Source organism: Diadema antillarum, unplaced genomic scaffold (genome assembly GCF_040938485.1).
Source record: "Diadema antillarum isolate AM-2024a unplaced genomic scaffold, OU_Dant_1.0 seq00000689_RagTag, whole genome shotgun sequence".
NCBI lineage: Eukaryota > Metazoa > Echinodermata > Echinoidea > Diadematoida > Diadematidae > Diadema > Diadema antillarum.
Window position 1 is genome coordinate 1,034,220 of NW_027271594.1, and position 21,165 is coordinate 1,055,384.

The 21,165-nt window shown below is 37.7% G+C and overlaps 1 protein-coding gene across 1 annotated transcript in view; it reads right to left on the reverse strand.

Annotated features, from left to right (window-relative positions):
• Nucleotides 1-4,462: 4,462 nt before the first annotated feature.
• The window catches only part of LOC139737324 (inhibitor of Bruton tyrosine kinase-like), a 40,909-nt gene continuing 24,206 nt past the window's right edge, over nucleotides 4,463-21,165 (reverse strand). The window contains exons 19-21 of the mRNA XM_071647996.1: nucleotides 6,671-6,772; nucleotides 6,095-6,224; nucleotides 4,463-4,597 (exon numbers count right to left, since the gene is read on the reverse strand). Of these exons, the coding sequence (XP_071504097.1) occupies nucleotides 4,463-4,597; nucleotides 6,095-6,224; nucleotides 6,671-6,772 (367 nt within the window). The remainder of the gene's footprint in view (nucleotides 4,598-6,094; nucleotides 6,225-6,670; nucleotides 6,773-21,165) is intronic.

The following is a 21,165-nucleotide window of genomic DNA, read 5'->3' on the forward strand; positions in this document are numbered from 1 at the left end:
ATGTATATCTTTGTTGGTAGCACTCCTGTCACATTACTATCACTGGTTGTCTACAAACCAGTAAAATATACTACTTGGTAAAACCACAGCTAGTGTGTTCAAATGAGCTGCCGAAGAAAACACAAACAAAAAAAGAAATCTACGAGTTATGCTTTACTGGTAAATACTGGCTTCAAAATATGACAATGCTAGGAACACAATTTACTAAAGAAAAACATAAATATGCAGAAAAAAAGAATACATCAAAGGTACAACACAGCTGTAATCATGGTCAAGTAAAGACGCCGACACAAAAAGTCAATATATAACTACTTCAACACTCCTTGTGACTCTTGATATGAAGGATTTTTCAACAATATTCACTCTGAATGAAAATATAATACATGTACACCATTTTCACCCTTCAATGATAAAGAACAGCACAAACTCATCATCCGCACGGGTCATGTCAAGTAGAGCTCAAAATATGCTCTCAAATAAATTAATCATAACTGTCATAACATACACTGTATACCAGAAATACCAGAATACATTGTAAAACCAGAAATACTAGGAGCATGACATTTTTGAAATTTTCACGAATTGCCACTGGCATTCAATGCATACAGTGTAGAGGAGAACTTTCTCATGCATTTTGATTCTGCATATCTTGAGTTGACTCTAGCAAAATTCATAGAATTAAAATGCACGCAAAAATTTCTGGATTTACAGTATGCAAATTGGTAACAACTCCTCTTTTGTCCCTGCTTCGACTACATAGCACCAAAAACAAAAAATGCTCCCCCATGAGCTTTCTCGGCTCAGTGGGAAGGACCACTACAACTTCAAGCCATCTGTGTGTGGTTGCCTCAGATGGCATGCAATTGCTACAATGGTGGCCACAGCCAAATTCAGTACAGTCAATCATAACAGCTTTAGGCACTTGCTATCCTCAATTTGTACAGGGTAAACTGCCCTCCCTCCACTAGAGAATTTCATTCTGACAAAATCAACTTTCGTTTACGTAGAGAGGTGAAAGGAACGTTGGAAAGGAGTAACATTAAAATTGTGCTAGCCAGCTCTCTTCCATCTCTTCAATCAATGTCCTCCACTATTACAGCCATGTTCTTATTGTGGGAAGGTTTATTTGGCAAGGAAGCATTCTTCACCCACAACACCGTCAGTTCCTTCTGACCATCTGCATGAAGATTTTAATAGTAGGAAATAAATAATACTAGTACACTCTCCATTATAAGCATCTCAGGGAGGGCCTATTTTTTGGTTTCCTAGCTCACAGGGTCACCTTTGGATCATGATATTTCAATTCTGAGGACCATCTATTTCAGGGGAGCATGTGATTGGTAACAAGTTCTAAGGCTTGTGACCTGACTAGTGCTACTCATAAAAGGAGTACATTCAAATATGAACATAAAAGAAAAGTAGTACTCATACACACCACAAAAGGGCCACTCTTGTTTGCAATGTACTGCGAGAGTTATATCCCACAAGAAAACTTGTGGGGATATAACTCCTCTATCCACACTGATGAAATAACAGTGATGCCCCAAAATCTTGCAATCTAATTATGAGCATGTACATAAATGTATTCATAAATATATCTGTAAATTCAAAGTCATAAGACATTCCAACACCAATGCAAAGTAAATATACATAGATAGTCATTTCCATAAGGCACCAAAAATGTCACAAACTAGTACCGGTACACAAACTTTGACAATAAATGACACAGAAAAATTTGCAGATAACTTTCTTTCCTTGATCATATTCATTTCACAAACACTCATCTCAAAACAAACAAACAAAAATAAACTAGAGGACATCCCCTGAAATACATTGGCCAGTTGGCACCAGGATTTGTATTGAGAATACAGTTTTCGACACAGTGCTGTAGCAATCAAAGCCTTCAAGCAAATGAGCAATATTACAGCAGAAACATATAAGCACTATCTGGCTCATATAGTGCAACTATGTAATCTAATACGGAAGAGAGAAAGAGGCATTACAAACATTATACTAACTACTGGGCACTTGCAACATATATTGCCAATTGAAGTGAATATACCAAAACATTCCATTTGTGATCATATACCACTTGCACGCAGGAAATATGTTTCTTACTTTATCAAGGGATATGGAAGACACCTATAAAAGATTAGAATGTTCCCTGCACAAGCTTCAAATTCCCACTGAAATCTACAGTTCCCTTCGTACAGGACCTGAATAACTTTCATCCACAATGGGTGGCATAAAAGTCAACTACAATAAAATCTGAGGGAAGAAAACTTGATAATTCTGGCAGATGAGTTAGAAAAACAGTGACATATATACCGTCCAAACATCAAATATATTCAGCTTAGCTCTCACTGCTATGTGGGATTGGATACACATAAAAAAGGCTACCTCCAAACCTAATTGCCTGCAGGAACAGCTAGCTTGACAGTTTAGTACCTATACAAAGATAGAAATAAACCCTGAAGTCCTAAGTCAGTCTAATTGTGCTCTTATAAATACGAAGTGTACTTTAACATTCATTTTGACTGTGTGTGCACCACAGCAGCTACCCTCAGATAAACACAGAACTGTGCATTTCATTTCAGCTGTTGGCAGGCATAAATTCTCAAGAAACACAAAGGACGGTAAACTCTATTAATGCTTTACTGTCGTGTCACTTTCAAGCTAATTCCGAGAGGTAATATGCACTGGATATCACCACAGGAGTCTGATAATGCCCTCTAAATGACCGATTGAAGTGCAGTTTTGTGCTTTCCTTTTCTTGTTATTATTTTTACAGAGGCATAATGATTGAACAACAAAAAAACCCTGTCAATCTACCAACAGTGGAGTCATGTCTCTTGATAGTTCTGTAGGGCCAGACTATTTCTTCAGCCTTTAATGGCTAGGCTGTACATATATAAATATATTTGTTATATTCTTCCTTTCTGTATTCATCTAAACATTTCTACTAGTAACTACTATAGGCTGGACATGAACATAATGATGACATAACTCATATCACTACCATCAGCCATCAGCAACCTGTCTCAATACAGCACTGTGAACATTTGGAGGTGGTGGCTCCGAAGAAGTTAATTTTCTTTTCCTCACCGCAGTCATAGCAATCCACCATCCCTCTGGCACCTCTATGTGCATCCAGAGCAAAAAAAAAACAACAACAACAACGTTTGGGGTACACAGATACATGTAGTAGTACTACTCTATGGAATCAGTACAGTGCCTGTGGAAAACAACAAAGTTAGAACTCTAGTGAAAAAAAAGAAAGAAGAAAAACAAACAAACACACAGGTAGACAACTCCCAAACCCACAGCAACATCATGAAACTTCTTCCACGATATGCAATATTGTAATTCTCTTGCAATATATCTACTCCCACTCCCAAATAAATTAACATTGTAGTTTATCTATGTGATGTGTCTATTCCTCATATCAAGAAGACAATATAAATCCTGTAACATAAATAATATTGAGCTCTCTTGGTAACATCTAGTATCATTCATAAATCAGTCGTTCGGATGGACGAGACAAAGTTGAGTCAATAACTACAAGGCACACATATACTACATAATATGCTATCAAACATCTTCACCCTTTGTGTACGTGGAGTGAAGGAAAATCCATAGCATTGTGTACACTGTCCAAGGTCCTTGGCATGGAAAGGGTTAAGTATAGAGATGACTGATCTGAATGGCTAAAGGAAAAAGCACAACTTGGAGGAATACTGTTGCAGTGTTGAATCATATCCTTGTGCTCTCTAAACAAAAATGATTCAAAATACTAAGACTCCATGTTTATCGCCATAATCAACACTCAAAAGTATGAAATTTAGTAGATTGATTTCTAACTTTGTCAGCTCTTTCTCCTCAAAGACAAACTTCTTTTTGGAGCCAGATTGATATCACTTCCCATTATTGTAACAAATTGTGAAAAAATAAACAAACAAACTGAGTAATGGATGTTGACACAGGCGCAAACATTTCTTACAGTACACATGAAGGCAAAAATGTAAGCAGACTTAAATGCAAAGTATAAGTGTAGATATCTAATACATTTTGAACTGGACTGTCTAAATTATCTTGGGCACAGCACCATAAGACTCCTGAACCAGGAATACGCAGTGACTTTGATTCAAGATGTCTGCTCTGAGGCAGACAATAACACCACAACAAAAGGGAAAAAAAGAGAGAAATGATAATGCCATGGCAAAAGCCAAGCTGCAGATAATCAACTTCTGCTAGTTTTGGGATGGCAAGAAGCTTGTGCATCCTATTAGTAGTCAACAATCAAAATAAAAATATCCATTCATATATCGACGGAGACGACAAGCCTGCATCATCTTCCCTCGGTTTTCTTCTTCCAGAGAGGGGTCGCCATGATGACAAGCCTGCATCATCTGCCCTCGGTTTTCTTCTTCTAGAGAGGGGTTGCCATGACGACAAGCCTGTATCATCTGCCCTCAGTTTTTTTCTTCCAGAGAGGGGTTGCCATGACGTTCTGCACCCTCTCCACAGTGATGTACTCATCCGGTTTTCCCACACCTCGATAATGAGACAAAAGTTCCTCGATGGCCCTCTCTTCGATCTGTAAAGGAGGCATGAAGAAGAGATACTTTGAGATATCAATATAAAAATCTATGTTAACTGACCGTGAGAATAATCTCAGCTTTAATCAACCCTGTGGGAATTCTAAAATAATATCATTTGTACAACAATAGTTTGCGTCCCAGTCTCACAAAGTTTCGTATTGAAATCATTATCAGGGGAGGGTGCGTCCTATTCATTATGTATGGCAAGGTTGCTATTTTTTGTTCATTGATTCTGTGTGTGTGAGTGTCTTAATGAGGAAATATAAGAGAAAAGGTCATAACTGCATTCAAGTTATCACTGGCGACATCGACAGATATGACGCTCATAACAAGCTTCATTAAAATTTGGTTTTACATTCCATTCACCAGGAAGGAAAAAGAAAAAGAAAAGCATTATTGCAACAACCGAGAGAGAGAGAGAGAGGGAGAGAGAGCACACCAATGCTTTCCTCCCCTTAACAAACATTTGTAAATGCAAGGAAATATGATAAATTGATTTCTGTCCACACCCGTCTGAATCACCCCATTCCATTCCATTCCATATTAAGATGGTGGTGATTGTAGGGGAGGGGAGAGGAGGATGCATCAAATCAAGTGTAGCTAATGGCCAGCGACGAATGGAGCGTGATGCTATAAACTGGATGTCTACATCATCTATGGTACTCTCAAACCAGAAAAAAAAAAGTTTACAATACCCATGGTGAATATTACGTGAGTTGCATTTTTTTTTTTCATGTGTGAATGCAGAAGGGAAGATGTATGTCAAAGATACATCAGGACCTGCAGACGTACTTTTTATGGACATATTGAAACCAAGTAAGCAATCAAATGAATTGATAAAAATGCAGCATGAAGAAAATTCAAACAAAAACATGTAGGAAATTTAGTTTTGCACAAGCACATGCATCAAATGAAACTCTAGGCATCACATTTTTATGCAGTCATCATCATCATCATCATCATCGTCGTCGTCGTCGTCATCATCATCATCATCATACCAGTTTTAATCCGGGTCTGTCCCCAATACAGGGGGGTGACTAGATTTATCTCACAGCAACAGCTCTCACGCTTTCTTGCCACCTCTCCCGATTTGGGGTATCCAACTTTTTCAAGCCACCCAAATAAGCATCAAAATGGATGTAGGGTAATACTCTGTTTTGCCTGTTGTTGTTGTTGTTTTTTATTCTATTTTTATATATTTCATATCTTTTAGCTTAATCACACTATTACCTCCAAGAATTTCATCTGCAGAACATACTTTAGTAACTTACCTACAATTCCTCTTCTCAAATTATGGGCTAATCTGTAAAAGCAGGCCAATTAATTCGTTTAACCTTTCTACCACGGGAATGATCTATCTCCATTTCTAGGGTACATTCTTGTGTCTACAGGGCTTCTTATTATGCAAGGTTTCTCCTCTGTCTTCCTCGGAGAGTAGCAATAAATCAGGGTAGCAAATTCTCATGGAGCATGCTGCGAAAACTCCACCATACCTGGATCTGAGCCAGGGACTTGCTCTTTGCCTTGTCCAGGTAGTTCCCCTGCTCTGACTCCGCCTTCACTATCTCCGAGAAGCTGATAGAGGGCGCTGGAGGGGAGGCGGCCCCAGTTCTCTGCCAGGGACTTTATCAATTGGAAAAAAAAAAGAGGAAAAAATGAACAAACAGATGTTAATGAAAAAAAAAAAATTTCGAAAGCATGGATCTGACTCTTTTTTTTGCCATTTCATATTGCTGCGAGAAATAAACTCCAGAGATCTCACTTTTATGTTCTTTTGGTGGAAACCTCTCTGTGCTAAAGGAGTATTTCCCCATTACTTTTCTCACTAATATGTTTGGGATTATGAGCTCTGAAGTCATTTATGTCTCTAAATATCTGACATGTCTATGTACATCAGACAAAGTTCAACAAGCAAATGCACAAAATAACACACACATCAGTCCTTGGGGCTTTCAGTATGCACATCTGCAATTAAAAAGAAAAATCCACAGATAAAATAACAACAACAGCAACAACAAAATAAAAGCTTCTTGGGAAAAGAAAGTAACCATAAAACAAATAATGCTCACTTGATGATTTCCTTCGGACTGCTGGGAGATGTTGGGCTAGCTGCTGGTGGTGCTTTCTCAACCTCCACTAAGCTGTGGGAAGACGGAGTAGCCAGCCCAAAGCTGATGAGAAGGGAAAAAAATAAACAAGTTTCTTCTTGTAACATACAAACTGTATATGTAATATGTGACCAAGGAAACTCTTGGCAGTTGAACAAATAAACAAGGCAAGTGCCATAATGTGTCTCGCCGATTCGCGTACAAGAAATTATACGCGAATGGGATATAACAGATTTAAAAAGAGATATAACAGATAAACAGAGATAAACAAGGGTAAAAATTTATGGCAAAAAAGAAACGCGCCATAAAAACATAACATTGGGCCCTTAAAGTTTGTTGACCCCTGCCTGTGACCTTTGACCTTGTGGTGACCATCCACTCCCCAAGGGACATCTACCATCCAAGTTTGGTCACAAACGGACCTATGGATCAAAAGTTATGACCCATAATAGAAACGCGCCATAAAAACTTAACATTGGGCTCTAAAAGTTCGTTGACAAATGCTTGTGACCTTTCACCTTGAGGTGAGCATCCACTCCCCAAGGGACATCTACCATCCAAGTTTAGTCACAAATGGAGTTATGGATCAAAAGTTATGACCCATAATAGAAACGCGCCATAAGAACTTAACATTAGTCTTTAAAAGTTCGTTGACCCCTGCCTGTGAGCTTTGACCTTGAGGTGACCTTCATAAATGGTAAAATGTGAAACTTTGTATGACCCCTCTTCCCTCAAAGTTTGATTGCAATTGAAGCCCAGAGTAAAGAGTTATTGAAGTTTTTGTAGCGTTACGGACAGACGACAGACGGACGACGGACGGACGGATGACGGACGGACAGACGCCGCGGGCGATCCTTTAGTCTCCCCACACCTCCGGTGGGCTCGACAAAAATGAACATGTAACAAGACCAACAATTCAAAAAAACAAACATAAAAACAAAGTGAAAACAAACCCCAATACAATGCTGTGATGAACTTGTTTTGAGTGACACAGTATGCACTAAGCAAGAAAAAACAGGAAATGATAGGCAATTCAATCAGTGGTGCTGACAATTCAAATGATCAAGGTATCATGTTCAAGGTTCTTTTCAAAGACAGGATGGTAGCGGCTTCCCTGACATACAACGCAAGTCTGTCATAATTTGTCAGATGTTGATTTTACAATATCTCCCATCAATCCCATCTGATAGTTTCTACTGGATTGTGCTTCGTCATAAAAAACAGCTTGTTTTTATGGCAACTGAGTAAAATGCATGGGACTAACCCTTGGCGACTTAAAAATCATGTTAAAGACAGTGCCTCCACAGAATATCAACTTTTATCCTCACGGTCAGACAGCCAGGAATTTAGCAGTGGCTGGAATAAAAACAAACCCAAGATCAGTGCATGATCAACATATTTTTAAGACAAGATTACCTACTTTTCTCCCATATTTGCCTGTGAAATCCCATGAAACTGTCAGTTATGGTCCATCTTAACATTTCTGGTACTCACAAGAAATGTTATTGACAAATTACATTCAAAACAATGGTAGATCGAGGATTTTGAATGCCAATTCTGTGTTGTCTGTATCACCATGGAGATTCGTACACTGTATGCTTGTGATTGTGCATGCCGCTGATCTCTATGCAAGGTTTATACACAGAGATCAGCAGTGCATGCAGAGCATTCACACTGATTCACACTCTAGCACCGCACATGTACTGTACAGGTGAGACGTTTGTTTCTACTCTAGCGGCACAAGAAGTGACATATCTTGACCATGAGAACGAAAGTTATAATGTCTTATCTTTCATGCACACAATATGATAATATCAACCACAGAGAATAAAAAAAAAAAAGATGAAATATTGACAAGCTCTAAAACATAGTAATGTCATATTGTTTTTTATATTTCTTTAATTATAAAAAAGATAAAATATTGACAAGCTCTAAAACATAGTAATGTCACATTGTGTTTTTTATGTTTTTTCTAATTATTATCACAATCATTATTTTTATTATTATTATTATCATTTTTATATTGGTAACTTGCATTTGTTGGTTGATTCTCACTTTCATATTGTTGCCTTTTCTTGGTACACCAGGTTAGGGCCCACTGCTTGTTCAGCCCCCCCCCCCCCCCCTCCCCCCCCCCCCCTTGTGCTGTTGCTATTTCACTATCTTCCTTTCTTTATCCCTCTGTTGTTCCTTATCTTGTTTGATGTTGCCTCCCTATTCATCCTTATCCTTCACAGGTTTGCCCCCATGATCCTTGGGATCATCAATGACCCTCCTCTGCCTTTTGTCTGTCCACCCTCCTGCTTTAATCCCCTCCCTTTACCTGTTGGGCTTCTTGCCCATGACTTCCAACCCATCCCTTTTGTTTTCTTTGTTCTGTGTCCCTCGCCCTCCCCTGACTCTTGTGGTGTGTAGTCCTTATAATATGTGATTGCTTTCCCTGCCTGTTTGTCACTTTGCCTCTGACATAAATTCTGCTAGGATCAAAAGCTCAGGCCCCTTTTGAATCCATTTTTTTTTCATGAACTGCTTGATGCAACTGAATCTCAGCATGATATTTACAGCAGGGTGTGGCTAATTAATTGCAATTGATGCAAACAACCTTGGCTACTTGTGTGACGCACTCAATATAAATTACATCTTATTGATTGTCGATATTCCACATACCAGTATTCATTTATCTGAAATCAGCTTCCATCATAAGCATAATGTTCTGTTGCATGCCAAAAGCTACTGGACTGGAGAGGACATGATATATCAGAATTGATCTGCTCTTTACTCAACTACCTCCACCTCATAACATTCTAGATACCACATTTCTGTGGTCTGGAATTCCATGCTTTTATCATAATGTTGTTGTTGTTTTAATTTTGGAAACATAATTGTTTCAGTTGTATAATTGTCTGAAGTAACTTTAAATTCATATCTTAATCTTAAATTGTTGACACACTACTGAAGAAAACTAACCTGCTTTGCTCTGAAATCAGCTCTTTTTTGAGAGAAGGGGGTGGTAGGGAGGTCAGGGCCCTTATGTGTATGCCAGCATAATGATGAGTTTACCAGCCCAGTGTTTACCCTATTGAGATCCTGACCTCGAAAATTATGAGAGATAATTACCCCTTGGGCTTTGACGCTCCCTGAGTTGGTGGTCCGTAACATTTTGGTAAGGTGTTAATTTTCTGGCAGGTGACAAGCCATGCCTTTTTTTCAACATTTTTACACACCCTCTATGAACGATGCACATGAATCGTGCATTCCTACCCTCTTTTAGTCGTCATCTCAAAAGTCCCATGAGAAGCCATGCACATTATGAATCATTATTTAACTTTTACCGTTTTTTTTGTAGTAACCCTGACATACAGAAAATGTTGTCCATCTCTTCTGCCATAGGACAGCTTCATTTCCCAATCTATTTATGACTGTACTACCAGATTTACAATGCAATTTTTTCAAACGTTATGGACAGGAAATTATATTCATGACAAATTTTGCCACTTTGATTTATGTCTATTGACCGATTCGGGTTCGTTGAGGGCAGCAGATATTTTGGGGCACTGGGCGCAGCCATGAGGTGTCTAAGCCCACCCCCCCCCCCCCTCCTCTCCCCCACCCCACGGGCAACATGTTTATCGTGCACTTGTAACAAAGGTTCGCGCGCTAAGCAAGTGTTCGCGCACTCAGTACGACACGCCCGTAGGCTAAAACAACCATGCATCAGTTTTTCATTCCGCGCGCGGAAAGGGGTGGGGGAGAGGGGAGGGAGGGTTGGCTAAGACACCGCGTAATGGCGCTGCCCATGCCAAAAATGCACATAGCGCGTCACAGAATCGGTCAATATCATATGTGCAGAGCAAATCAAATGTTTTCTGAGTTTTGGGTAAACATCTAAGCAAAGCAATTAAGTATCATCATGAGCAAGATGCATGTATCTATAAAACATAAAGTAACATTTCAAATCGTTCACACACATACACACATACACGAATGTAGTCAAATAACTTGACATCACACCACTAATAAATATCTGTGTGGGCTGCTTTTGTCGAAGCTGGGACCAATTATACCACAAAATGTCTACTGAAAGGTAAATTGGCACCTCGTCTACACCCACCCTGTCCACTGTCCACCTAGTCTAATGCCATCTCGTCTAAACCCACTTCGTCTACTACCAACTCGTCTACCAACCATTTTGTCTATATGCCAATTAGTCTAATTGTCATTTCGTCTACTAGCCATTTTATCTATAGTCCAATTTGTCTAAGTCACATTTCGTCTAACACCCATTATGTCTATTGACCATTTCGTCTATTAATCATTAGGTCTATGAATAAAATAGTCTACAGTTCATTTTGTCTAATAGCCAATTAGTCTACAACCACCTTGTCTAATAGTCAATTAGTCTAATAACCAGTCAGTCTACTCCCAACTCGTCTACTCCCAATTGGTCTACTCCCAACTCGTCTACACCCAACTCGTCTACTCCCAATTGGTCTACTCCCAACTCGTCTACTCCCAATTGGTCTACTCCCAACTCGTCTACTCCCAATTGGTCTACTCCCAACTCGTCTACTCCCAACTAGTCTACACCCAACTCGTCTACTGCCAACTCGTCTACTACCAACTAGTCTACTCCCAACTGGTCTACTACTAGTTATAGTTTTTTTTTTTTGTTATTTAAGTCTACTTCATCCAGTTTCTTTTTTCCCAGTGAAATAGGTTGAACACTCTTGGTGCCCCATTTGAATTTTAAATTTTTATGTTCTAATTATGACACTTTTTTAGGAAAAAAAGATAATGTCACAGTGTGAAAAACTTGCTGTGTTATTTTTGTGGTGGATGTGTAATTTATATCAGAAGCAATCATGCAGCATTTATATGTCCAAACTCCAACACTCCATCCATTCAACTTTGATACACAATCATAAGTATGATAAAAATGAAAATGAACACTTTAGAAGTACATTATCAGTATTCTTTATTCTGTCTGCCACGTACTGATGTATGTAAACGGTTAAATGCACAAAAAAGGTTGAAACATATGCACAAAAATATGATTCATGTACAATATATAGCTACTACTGAGATGAATAATTTACTAGCCTGCAATGTACTCAATACACGTTTCGCGAGGAACCTAACGAAGTCAACGCGCATGCGTACAAAAACCAGCCAGCACACTGATAGTCTTTGCTCAAGTGACACAATTGGCAATTTCAAAAAAAAATCGCATCCCGCCAAGATCGCTGCATGCATGCATGAACGCGCATGGAGGTTAGTTTGCAGGCACAAACCCTTGTTGGTCGTAATAGGAGTCTGCATGTGCCAAGACTAATTATACACGTACCACTGCACTGCAGCCTCTCCCAACAAGGGTTTGTACAGACTTCTAAAATCAGTTTCTCACGGTGAAAATCAAACTCCACCCATGTGATTGGTTGCTTTCCAATGTCCATCACCATCTCTTGGGACTTGTCTGGCAGCACCCAGTAACTGGATAATTAGAAAGGCAGATTAGGCAGATATCACCAGTCCATGGGTGAAATAAAAACAACACTGGTCAGACCAGGGAGGTGACCTCCCTGGTCAGACAACCCTTATACCAGTGCACCAAATTCCAAGGGGTGTATCAGGTGACCTTTTCTTCCTACTCTGCACAGTAGTCCGTATTGTCATCTTTCCCCCTTAATCTGGCTCTTCTGTAAACCATGGAGTAATATATTATGCAGATATATGTGGATTCATTCACATGTAAACCATGAAATGACTAAAATGTAATGAGATATTTTGGGGGCATTATTTACTATTCTGAACAAGATTTCAAGGCGTGTTATAACTTTTTGCAACAATTCATGAGATTCCCCTTATATGAAAAAAAGAGCATACATATTATTCTAAGAGACGAAAATCAAATTTGAGATGGTCGAGATATCCCAAAACAGAGTGGTCCTAATGAAATGTGGGAAATTTCTTTTATATGGACCACCTTGCTTTACTTTGTTTTTGGATATTTCCAAATCCGACTTTCATCAAATAGAATTTTAACTTCTGTTTGATAATAGTATCTCGAGTAGTTTCTATCTTGCAAAATGTCAAAAGCTGAATCATCATCTCAACCAAAATTACCATCCTTTAACACCTACTTGTTTTCTTTTTCTCGCTGGTATACTGTGTACTCATGGGCCCTTAAATAAACACAAACCTAGGTTCATTGTAAGTGTATACCAACCTAGTGTATATGACAATCTAAAATTGATACCCTTGAATTTCATTATGTGTAGGTTCTGAATGAAACCTTAATTTTGAGAAAATCAATGCTGAAAAGCAAAGAACAGTTCTTGTGCCTATGCAGGAACCAGACCCAGAAAAACATTTTACTTCTAAGAGGTTTTCTACTTCCAGGAGGAATTTTTAATAAGTGGAGTCAGAGATGGTCTTCTGTATAACTTCTCTCCCTAGTTTGATCTCTCTCCTAGTAAGTTCCGACAGTGTTTCAAATTCACTGTAAATTCCTCCCTATTCATTGGTCTGATAAAACAATACATTTCCAGAGTGAATGTATGTATCCATACGTCTTTTAAAACTTGTGATACTGATAGATATCAATGTAAAATCTCCTGGATGCTGCAGTTGATCATAACTTGCAATTGATTGCAATTCTCTATTCTATACTAGTTAAAATCATTTGCTGGTTGCCATCAATTTTTTTCCATCTTTATTAATTGCAAAACACTGAAAGAGCTAATACTTAGTTGTTATGTGTTCACTCAAAATGAGTTGAATCTACTGTGTCATAGCTGTAATAATCTAATTAAGTGCTTTTTGGAAATGAACCTGCAGTATGTTGGCAACAACGTAATATTTGTCACTGTCGTCCAATGTTTTGCCATGATTTACAACATCATTCATATTTTTTTGAATCATTTACAATTTTGTGGATCAAACTTTTTGCTCAGTTGTATTTTTGGATTTGAGTTGCAATTTGGGAATTATGACCACTCTATAGTAGGCCTAATGTTATTTGTTTTGTTTGTTTGATAGATACTTTATTTTCTGCAAATCAATATACATAAACTGAATAATCGTGAACATGGGAAATATACAAAGTATATTTGAAACAGAGTCGTTTGACTTGCATAAACAATGATATAAAAGGAAATTAATGATATTACAGTATGCATGTCTATGCAGCTGGGATTACAATAACAATATTATATTTAGGAAATGATAATGGAGAGGGCCGCCATTGTAAGCATTGCTTGAAAAGATGGCCGGCCCGAGGAAAAGATAGGTAGGTAAATTGGTAAACAATACAAATTCTGCTGCGAGGATAGCAGGGGAAAATAAACTCTGATGTGTGAAGGTGGTGAATGTGCGTGCGAGTGCTTGAGAGTGCACAGGGGCAGATAGGCTGGGATTTGGAATGATAAAATTGGTTTGCTGGAAGAGGGAATGACTTACGATGTTGCTACTATCGGGAGACCAACATGAGTCATATAAATTATTCGGGCTTAATTCGTATTTGAAGTATACTGTGATAAAATATGCTTCTTTAAGTTTGCTTTGAATGAAAACAAGGAGGCACACTGTTTCAACTCTTCAGGAAGAGTGTTCCATGTATCCGGACCGTGATGTCTAATCGACTTTTCACAACACTTAGATATGATACATATAGAATTTTCAATATGCCTCTTTCCATTAAACAATATTTTTATGGATAAATACAAAATCACATGAACTGACCTACACTTTGTATCTCCCTCGATTTTTGAGCATTAGACTTGAAATTTGGCACATGACATTGAGGCCGCCATTGTAGAATTTTAGCTTTTGTCATTGTCAACAGTGTTTGCCATGGTAGCAGCATTTTCATAAAAAAAAACATACAAAATTTTGTGGAACAAACTGCTCACTTTTTGAACAATTGATTTGCAAGTTGAGAGACTATAATGATCACTCTTGCATGTTAATAGGGCCTACTATTTCATTTTAGCAAGACAGTTGTGTGTGTGTGTGTGTGTTTTTTTTTTTTTTCAGTCTGTCTGTTGCCATGACATGAGTATTATCTTACAATTACAGAATTATGTGGATTTATCTAACTCCCTCACTTATTGAGCATTAGAATTGAAATGTCGCATATATGTGGCTGCTACTGTAAAGTGAAGACATGCAAATTTCATCTCTTGTCATTGGTGGTCAATGTATTGACGTGATAACAGCATTTTTTTTTAATTAAACATCATACAAATTGTTAGTTGATTTTTAATAGCTAAACCCAGCAGTTTGTAGGATTTGACTTGAGATTTGACACATAATACCAATACAAATTCAATTGCTCAAAGTATTTCTTTCGTCAATATCAAACAGTGCATTCCCATGGCAACATCCTTTTTCTATATTATAATTATTATATATAATTATATATATATATATATATATATATATATATATATATATAAAGAAAAGTAACAAAGCTGCAACAAAGTTCATGCTGTATTCACCAACGGTTTATTTCTTCACACAAATGTTCGAGCGTCTCGCCGCCCTTTCTCAAGTGTTGATACTTAAAAGTATCAACACTTGAGAAAGGGCGGCGAGACGCTCGAAAATTTGTGTGAAGAAATAAACCGTTGGTGAATACAGCATGAACTTTGTTGCAGCTTTGTTACTTTTCTTTTTATCTTGCCAACATGTGGACTACCTTATCAACATATATATATATATATATATATATATATATATATATGATATATAATAGAGCTTACTCCCTCAGTCTTTGAACATTTGACTTGATATTCGGTACATGTGACCACTATATAGCATGTTGATACTTAAATTCAATCTTTGGAGTATGGAAAATCCGTGTTGCCATTGTAACGGCATTTTTCATTAAAAAATATTCACTTCTTTCGTCAGGGACAGACAGTATTTGCCACAGAAATAATTAACTTTTTGAATAAAAATCAATCAAACAAAAACATTATTGCTTACGCTATTTTCCTCAGTTTTGAGAATGTTGTTATAGCTTTAGATTTAGCACATTTTGGTAAACCATTATAGATTTTAGATATGCATATTGAAAAACACATCTTTGTCAATGTTAAATAATGCATTGCCATGGTAGCAACTTTTTTATTTCTGATAAAAAGCATACAGAAACATTGTGTATTGAGCTAACTCCCTCAGTTTGAGGTCCATGGGGTATTAATCACATTTAGTGATAGTTCTAGTCTGTATTGCATGTATTGTTGCTGCCAGTCCTCTGTGGTACATTCTTATTATTTTCTGAGCAACACATTTTTGCTTGTTTGTTTACATTTCAATGAACTTCTGTTGTTGTTTTTGAAAGAAATGTAGGTAGGCTATTGTTCTTTAAACTGTAATATTCTCTGTTAAAAAAAAAAAAAAAATGGGCGTATATTCCTTGGCAATGTAGCCCACATTATGTGTGGGACCTTGATATTTTGACCTGGCTATAGAAACTTCAAAAATTCATAACTTTTTCTTTTTCTAATTTTGCTCAAACTGTCACTGATATGTTCTAATAATGTTGCTGAATTCTCTCAATCCACATGATTTCAACGTGAACTTGCGCAGTACTTACTTTTACGATATCATCAAAACATATCTAATCTCTTTTCTGTTACTCCCCAAATTAGCCAAAAGCATTACAACATATATAATACTACAGTTATCAGGGTCATGGCTTTATGACAACATAAAACTGTTTAATTGAAATATCAAACAATCGCAAAAAATATTTTGATGATATCGTAAAAGTCAAGTTCACATTGAAATACATGTGGATTGAGAGAATTCAGCAACATTATTAGAACAATAAACATATCAGTGACCGTTTGAGGAAAGTTAGATAAAGAGCAAGTTATAACTTCAAAAATTCATAACTTTGTTATTAGGCTCTATAATATTATCCACATTATTCGTAAGATACATGAACGCCTATATTTATTGACTAATCATCAGCTAAAACAGTTTGAATGCATGACAATTATAAATTTGACATTGGTGTCAGATTTTTACTTGAATGGATTGATCCAGGTTAGCTAATCTTATATCTCAGCTCCTATGGGCCTATTGGCAAACTATTTCGTTGAGATTTTGCTTTGGTACATGTACAACGCATTAGCAATAGCACGACAAGACATTACGTAGGCCTGAAGGGAAAAGTCACCAAATCATTAAGTATAGTAATCTATTACTGTAGATGAATAAGCCTTAGTAGATTTATCTCAAACTTCCAAGAAGGCGAATTTGATAAAATGCATGATAAGCAGGCACCATGCATAAATAGGTGAATTAACTTGGGTTTATATATATATGTAAACTCGCATTCACAATTAAATCAGAATGTCACATACAATGTAAAAGCTTATTATAGCTATTATCTTTTTTTTTCTTAAACAGATAAAGGTTAGGCTCGTATAGACATATCAGTAGTTTTGTACAATCTTGTATAGCCCTTCATGAAATATTATAGAAATATGAAAGAAGGAGTTATATGACACATTGGATAAGTATGTCGGCCAGAGGCCAAGAAAACTATACATGTAAGGTAGACTGATATAAAAAAAAAAAAACACAACAAAAACCTACAAACTTGTTCAGCTATTAATGCAAATGGGGAGTGAATTTTCAATGTACAAAAACAGAGAATGATTTAGGCCTTTTGTAGTATTTCTTTCATAAAGAGATTTATTGAGAGAAAGGTGAAAATAGAGGGAAAAATCATGTTGGTCTTGACATGATTCAGTAATTATGAAGAGTAGACAGACGGACAGAAAGAAAAAAGATCTAGTGAGAGCTTGAAAAGAGAGAAAAGAAGAAAACGAATAAACAGAAAGGGAATGGCTGGGATAGTTCCTTGGTTCCTCATGCAAGGAGGTCTCTCATTGCAGACAGAATGGAGCATTTCTTGCTCTAGAAAGTACATTCCGAGGTGTTACATAACAGTTCAAACCACCATCTGGCTTTCTACTCAGGTTGACCTTTATCTCAGTGGGGGTTAGCCAGACAGGCCCCCATAGGACATGTCAATCACGGTTACCATGACAATCCTCTCAGAATGAAGCTCTGCCTAATAAACATGAAAAGGTGTTTCTGGACTCAAAGGCTGTTGGGAGAAGCTACAACCATGGAGCTACTAATAGCTCCATGCTACAACACAGGGCCTATGGGACAGTGCCGAAGTGGTGCATATAGTAGTCTTGGCGCAGACTCCTCTACGACCAACAAGGGTTTGTGCCTGCAAACTACATGGAGGTACGGGTGGACTGGGGTGGTCGGTCGAAATGTAATTCTGTTACGTATGACTGACAATTCGTTTGTGATGGAGGATTGTAACTGAGCTAGTTTATCATTATTTAGTTATTTTACGGCCAGAATGTAGACTGGATAGTCATGTCTCACCATTGATTAGTATGTCTTTATATTCAGCATGTGCGGAATAATTAACAACTAGAATAGTCTAATAGTAATATTGATTTTTGTGCTAATCAAGGTTTAATATGAATAGTTCATGACAGTGAGACGGACTGGACACTAGACAAAGTGGTATATTCATTATAAGCATGACCAGATGGAAATTATCAGTTTGGGTAAATTGTTGAGAGTAAAACTACATTGTATATCAGTTGGGAGTACACCAATTGGGAGTAGACGAGTTGCTGGGAGTAGACCAATTGGGAGGAGACGAGTTGGGAGTAGACGAGTTGGGAGTAGACCAATTGGGAGTAGACAAGTTGGGAGTAGACAAGTAGAGAGTAGACCAATTGGGAGTAGACCAGTTGGGAGTAGACCAATTGGGAGTAGACCAATTGGGAGTAGACCAATTGGGAGTAGACCAATTGGGAGTAGACGAGTTGGGAGTAGACCAATTGGGAGTAGACCAGTTGGAAGTAGACCAGTTGGGAGTAGACCAATTGGGAGTAGACGAGTTAGGAGTAGACCAGATGGGTATAGACCATATTGGGTATGGACAAACTAGGGTTGGACGATATGATAACTAGACAAAGTGAATGTAGACTGAATGACTTGTAGACGAGGTGGGAGTAGACTAACTAGTAGTAGACAAAATAAATATTAGACGACATGGCAAATAGACATTGTGAGTGTAGACGATTTGGCTATTAGATCAATTGATTTGTAGACGAAATGCTCCTTAGACGAGTTGGGTATTAGACAATACGGGTAGTGGGCAAAGTGGCTATTAGACAATATGGGTACTGGACAAAACGAGATGTAGACCAAATGGGTATTAGACTAATCGGTAATAGACGATATGCCAGTAGACCAATTGGAAAATAGACGAAGTGGCTGTAGACGAGGTGACAATAAACCTACTGAAACTCAGAGTGCAATATGGAGGTAATTCTAGGCTGCCTGAGGGCACTCCTAAAAGGCGCTGAAGGATTAACAACAAAAAAGTATATAAGTCAAAGAGCCAAAGCCCTCTCCCCTGTTTGCCTATGTTTCTATTTTTAAACTTGACAAAACCTTCCCAATTATTGAATGTCTTGTATCGACAAAATCTTGAGCTGCCTGACGATGAACACTTGAGGAATCAATGCATTATGCTTAAATGGTGATGTGAACAGGACATCCAACCTTTCAATAAAATTTCTCTTTCACATCAAACTTGATAAAAAATACAATAGAGTGGGGGAAAAGAGACATTCTAGATGACATTCAGTTTGAGTTGGGAGATCAGAAGATTAAAGCGCTCTCATTAGCTTAAAAAGCATTTATCAATGCTTCAAGATTTGGCATATTGTGTTCATTTACTGAATATTTGATCAAATTCTTCAAGTGCGTATGTGAATTCAAAGCAACTGTTACACTGGCTGATCAACGGGTCAACTTGGAGTTGACCTGTGACCTGTGAGAAGTAGTTATAAGTTCATGAAGTAACAGATTAAACTGTATTAAGAATTGTTGTGTCTTCACTGAATGCCAGCATCACTACTGGTCTGTTAAATCAAATACTTAAGTATGATAAGGAACAGTAAAAACGAGTAGTTATTCAAAATGATTTTTTTGAATTAGTCAACTACATTTGGCAAGTCCATTTTGAACTTCTTTTTGCCTCTCTCAAAGGAACGATCACAATGTACTCTTCATCCCATGCTCAATCATGTATTTATTGTATAGTCAACCTTGCTTATTAAAGTTGACTTCGCATGAGTCGCATAATCACCTATTGAAGTCGACGGTCTTTTCATATTCTATTGATGTCAACCACTCATAAGTCAAATTCTCTACGTCGACACCATTTCTTCAGTCCAAATAGATTCAACTACAGCAAGGTTGACTGTATGTGATATATGACACTCTTTAAGTTTTACAGGAATATCATAAGTTACAACCTCCAGGAAATACAGAGGGCATAGACAGCAGAAAGACAAGCAATCTGAAAATATAAACTCCTCAGCGACTACGATGCGGTTGGTGACCAAGCTACCTAAAGAAATCATATATACATACATGAAACAGAGAATTCGATATCACTGACCAGATTTGCCCTCCTGTGAATTTTACAGGAACATACAAAGACGCAAACCAGGTAAAAAAAAAAACTTAAAGGATAAAAATGTGGTTTCTGATGACGTGCTATCTGGAGTCTGTCGTTGAATGATAAATGATGCCACGCTCACCACAGTGGTCGGTCGAATAAATCATCTCTTTGAAATTGGCCAGGTTCTCAAGTGACAGGGGCAACGGACCATCACTGACATGCGATACCCAATGCAAGCAGTGTGGACGGTGGAAGCTCAGAGACCGTTCTCAACATCACCTATGAGGTGCAGTACAGCATCATTTTTCGAAGATACATGGAATATGTTCGACATTGCACTCGGCTTGAACAAGGGGGGAAATTCAGCTAAATCTAGTCCAACCATGAGGCAAATATATTGAAGGAAACCATATCACACCTTCATTGGCACAACAGGATACTCCTGACAATAGACTAGCTGATTTAATGATGCTATCAAAGGAAGGCTTGGTTCTTTCCTTACTGTCAACAAACTTGTCTGCTTTGATGAGTAATTTTGATGAAATAGACACGGCGGCTCCACATAGATCATTCAAGAAATACACAGATGAACACATACACACAAACACACAGACACTCAAACACACCTACAACCATCAGCTAAGGCATGTGGAAAGTTAATTGACTGTAATTACAACTATGTATTTAAACTTCCCATTAAAAAAAAACCCTTCCATGTTGAATGGTTTACATAAAGGAAGGATGGAAGAGTAAAAGGAGATGCAATAAAGTTTCAGATTAAAGGGATGGCATAGTTTTGGTTGGGGCCTAACTTCAGGTTTCTATAATTGTTTTGGTGAGATAATGAGAAACCTCTAATGAAATATGAAAGAGCATGTAATTCCAAGAGGAATTCAACGTTTATTTGATGAAAATTGGTTTTAAACAG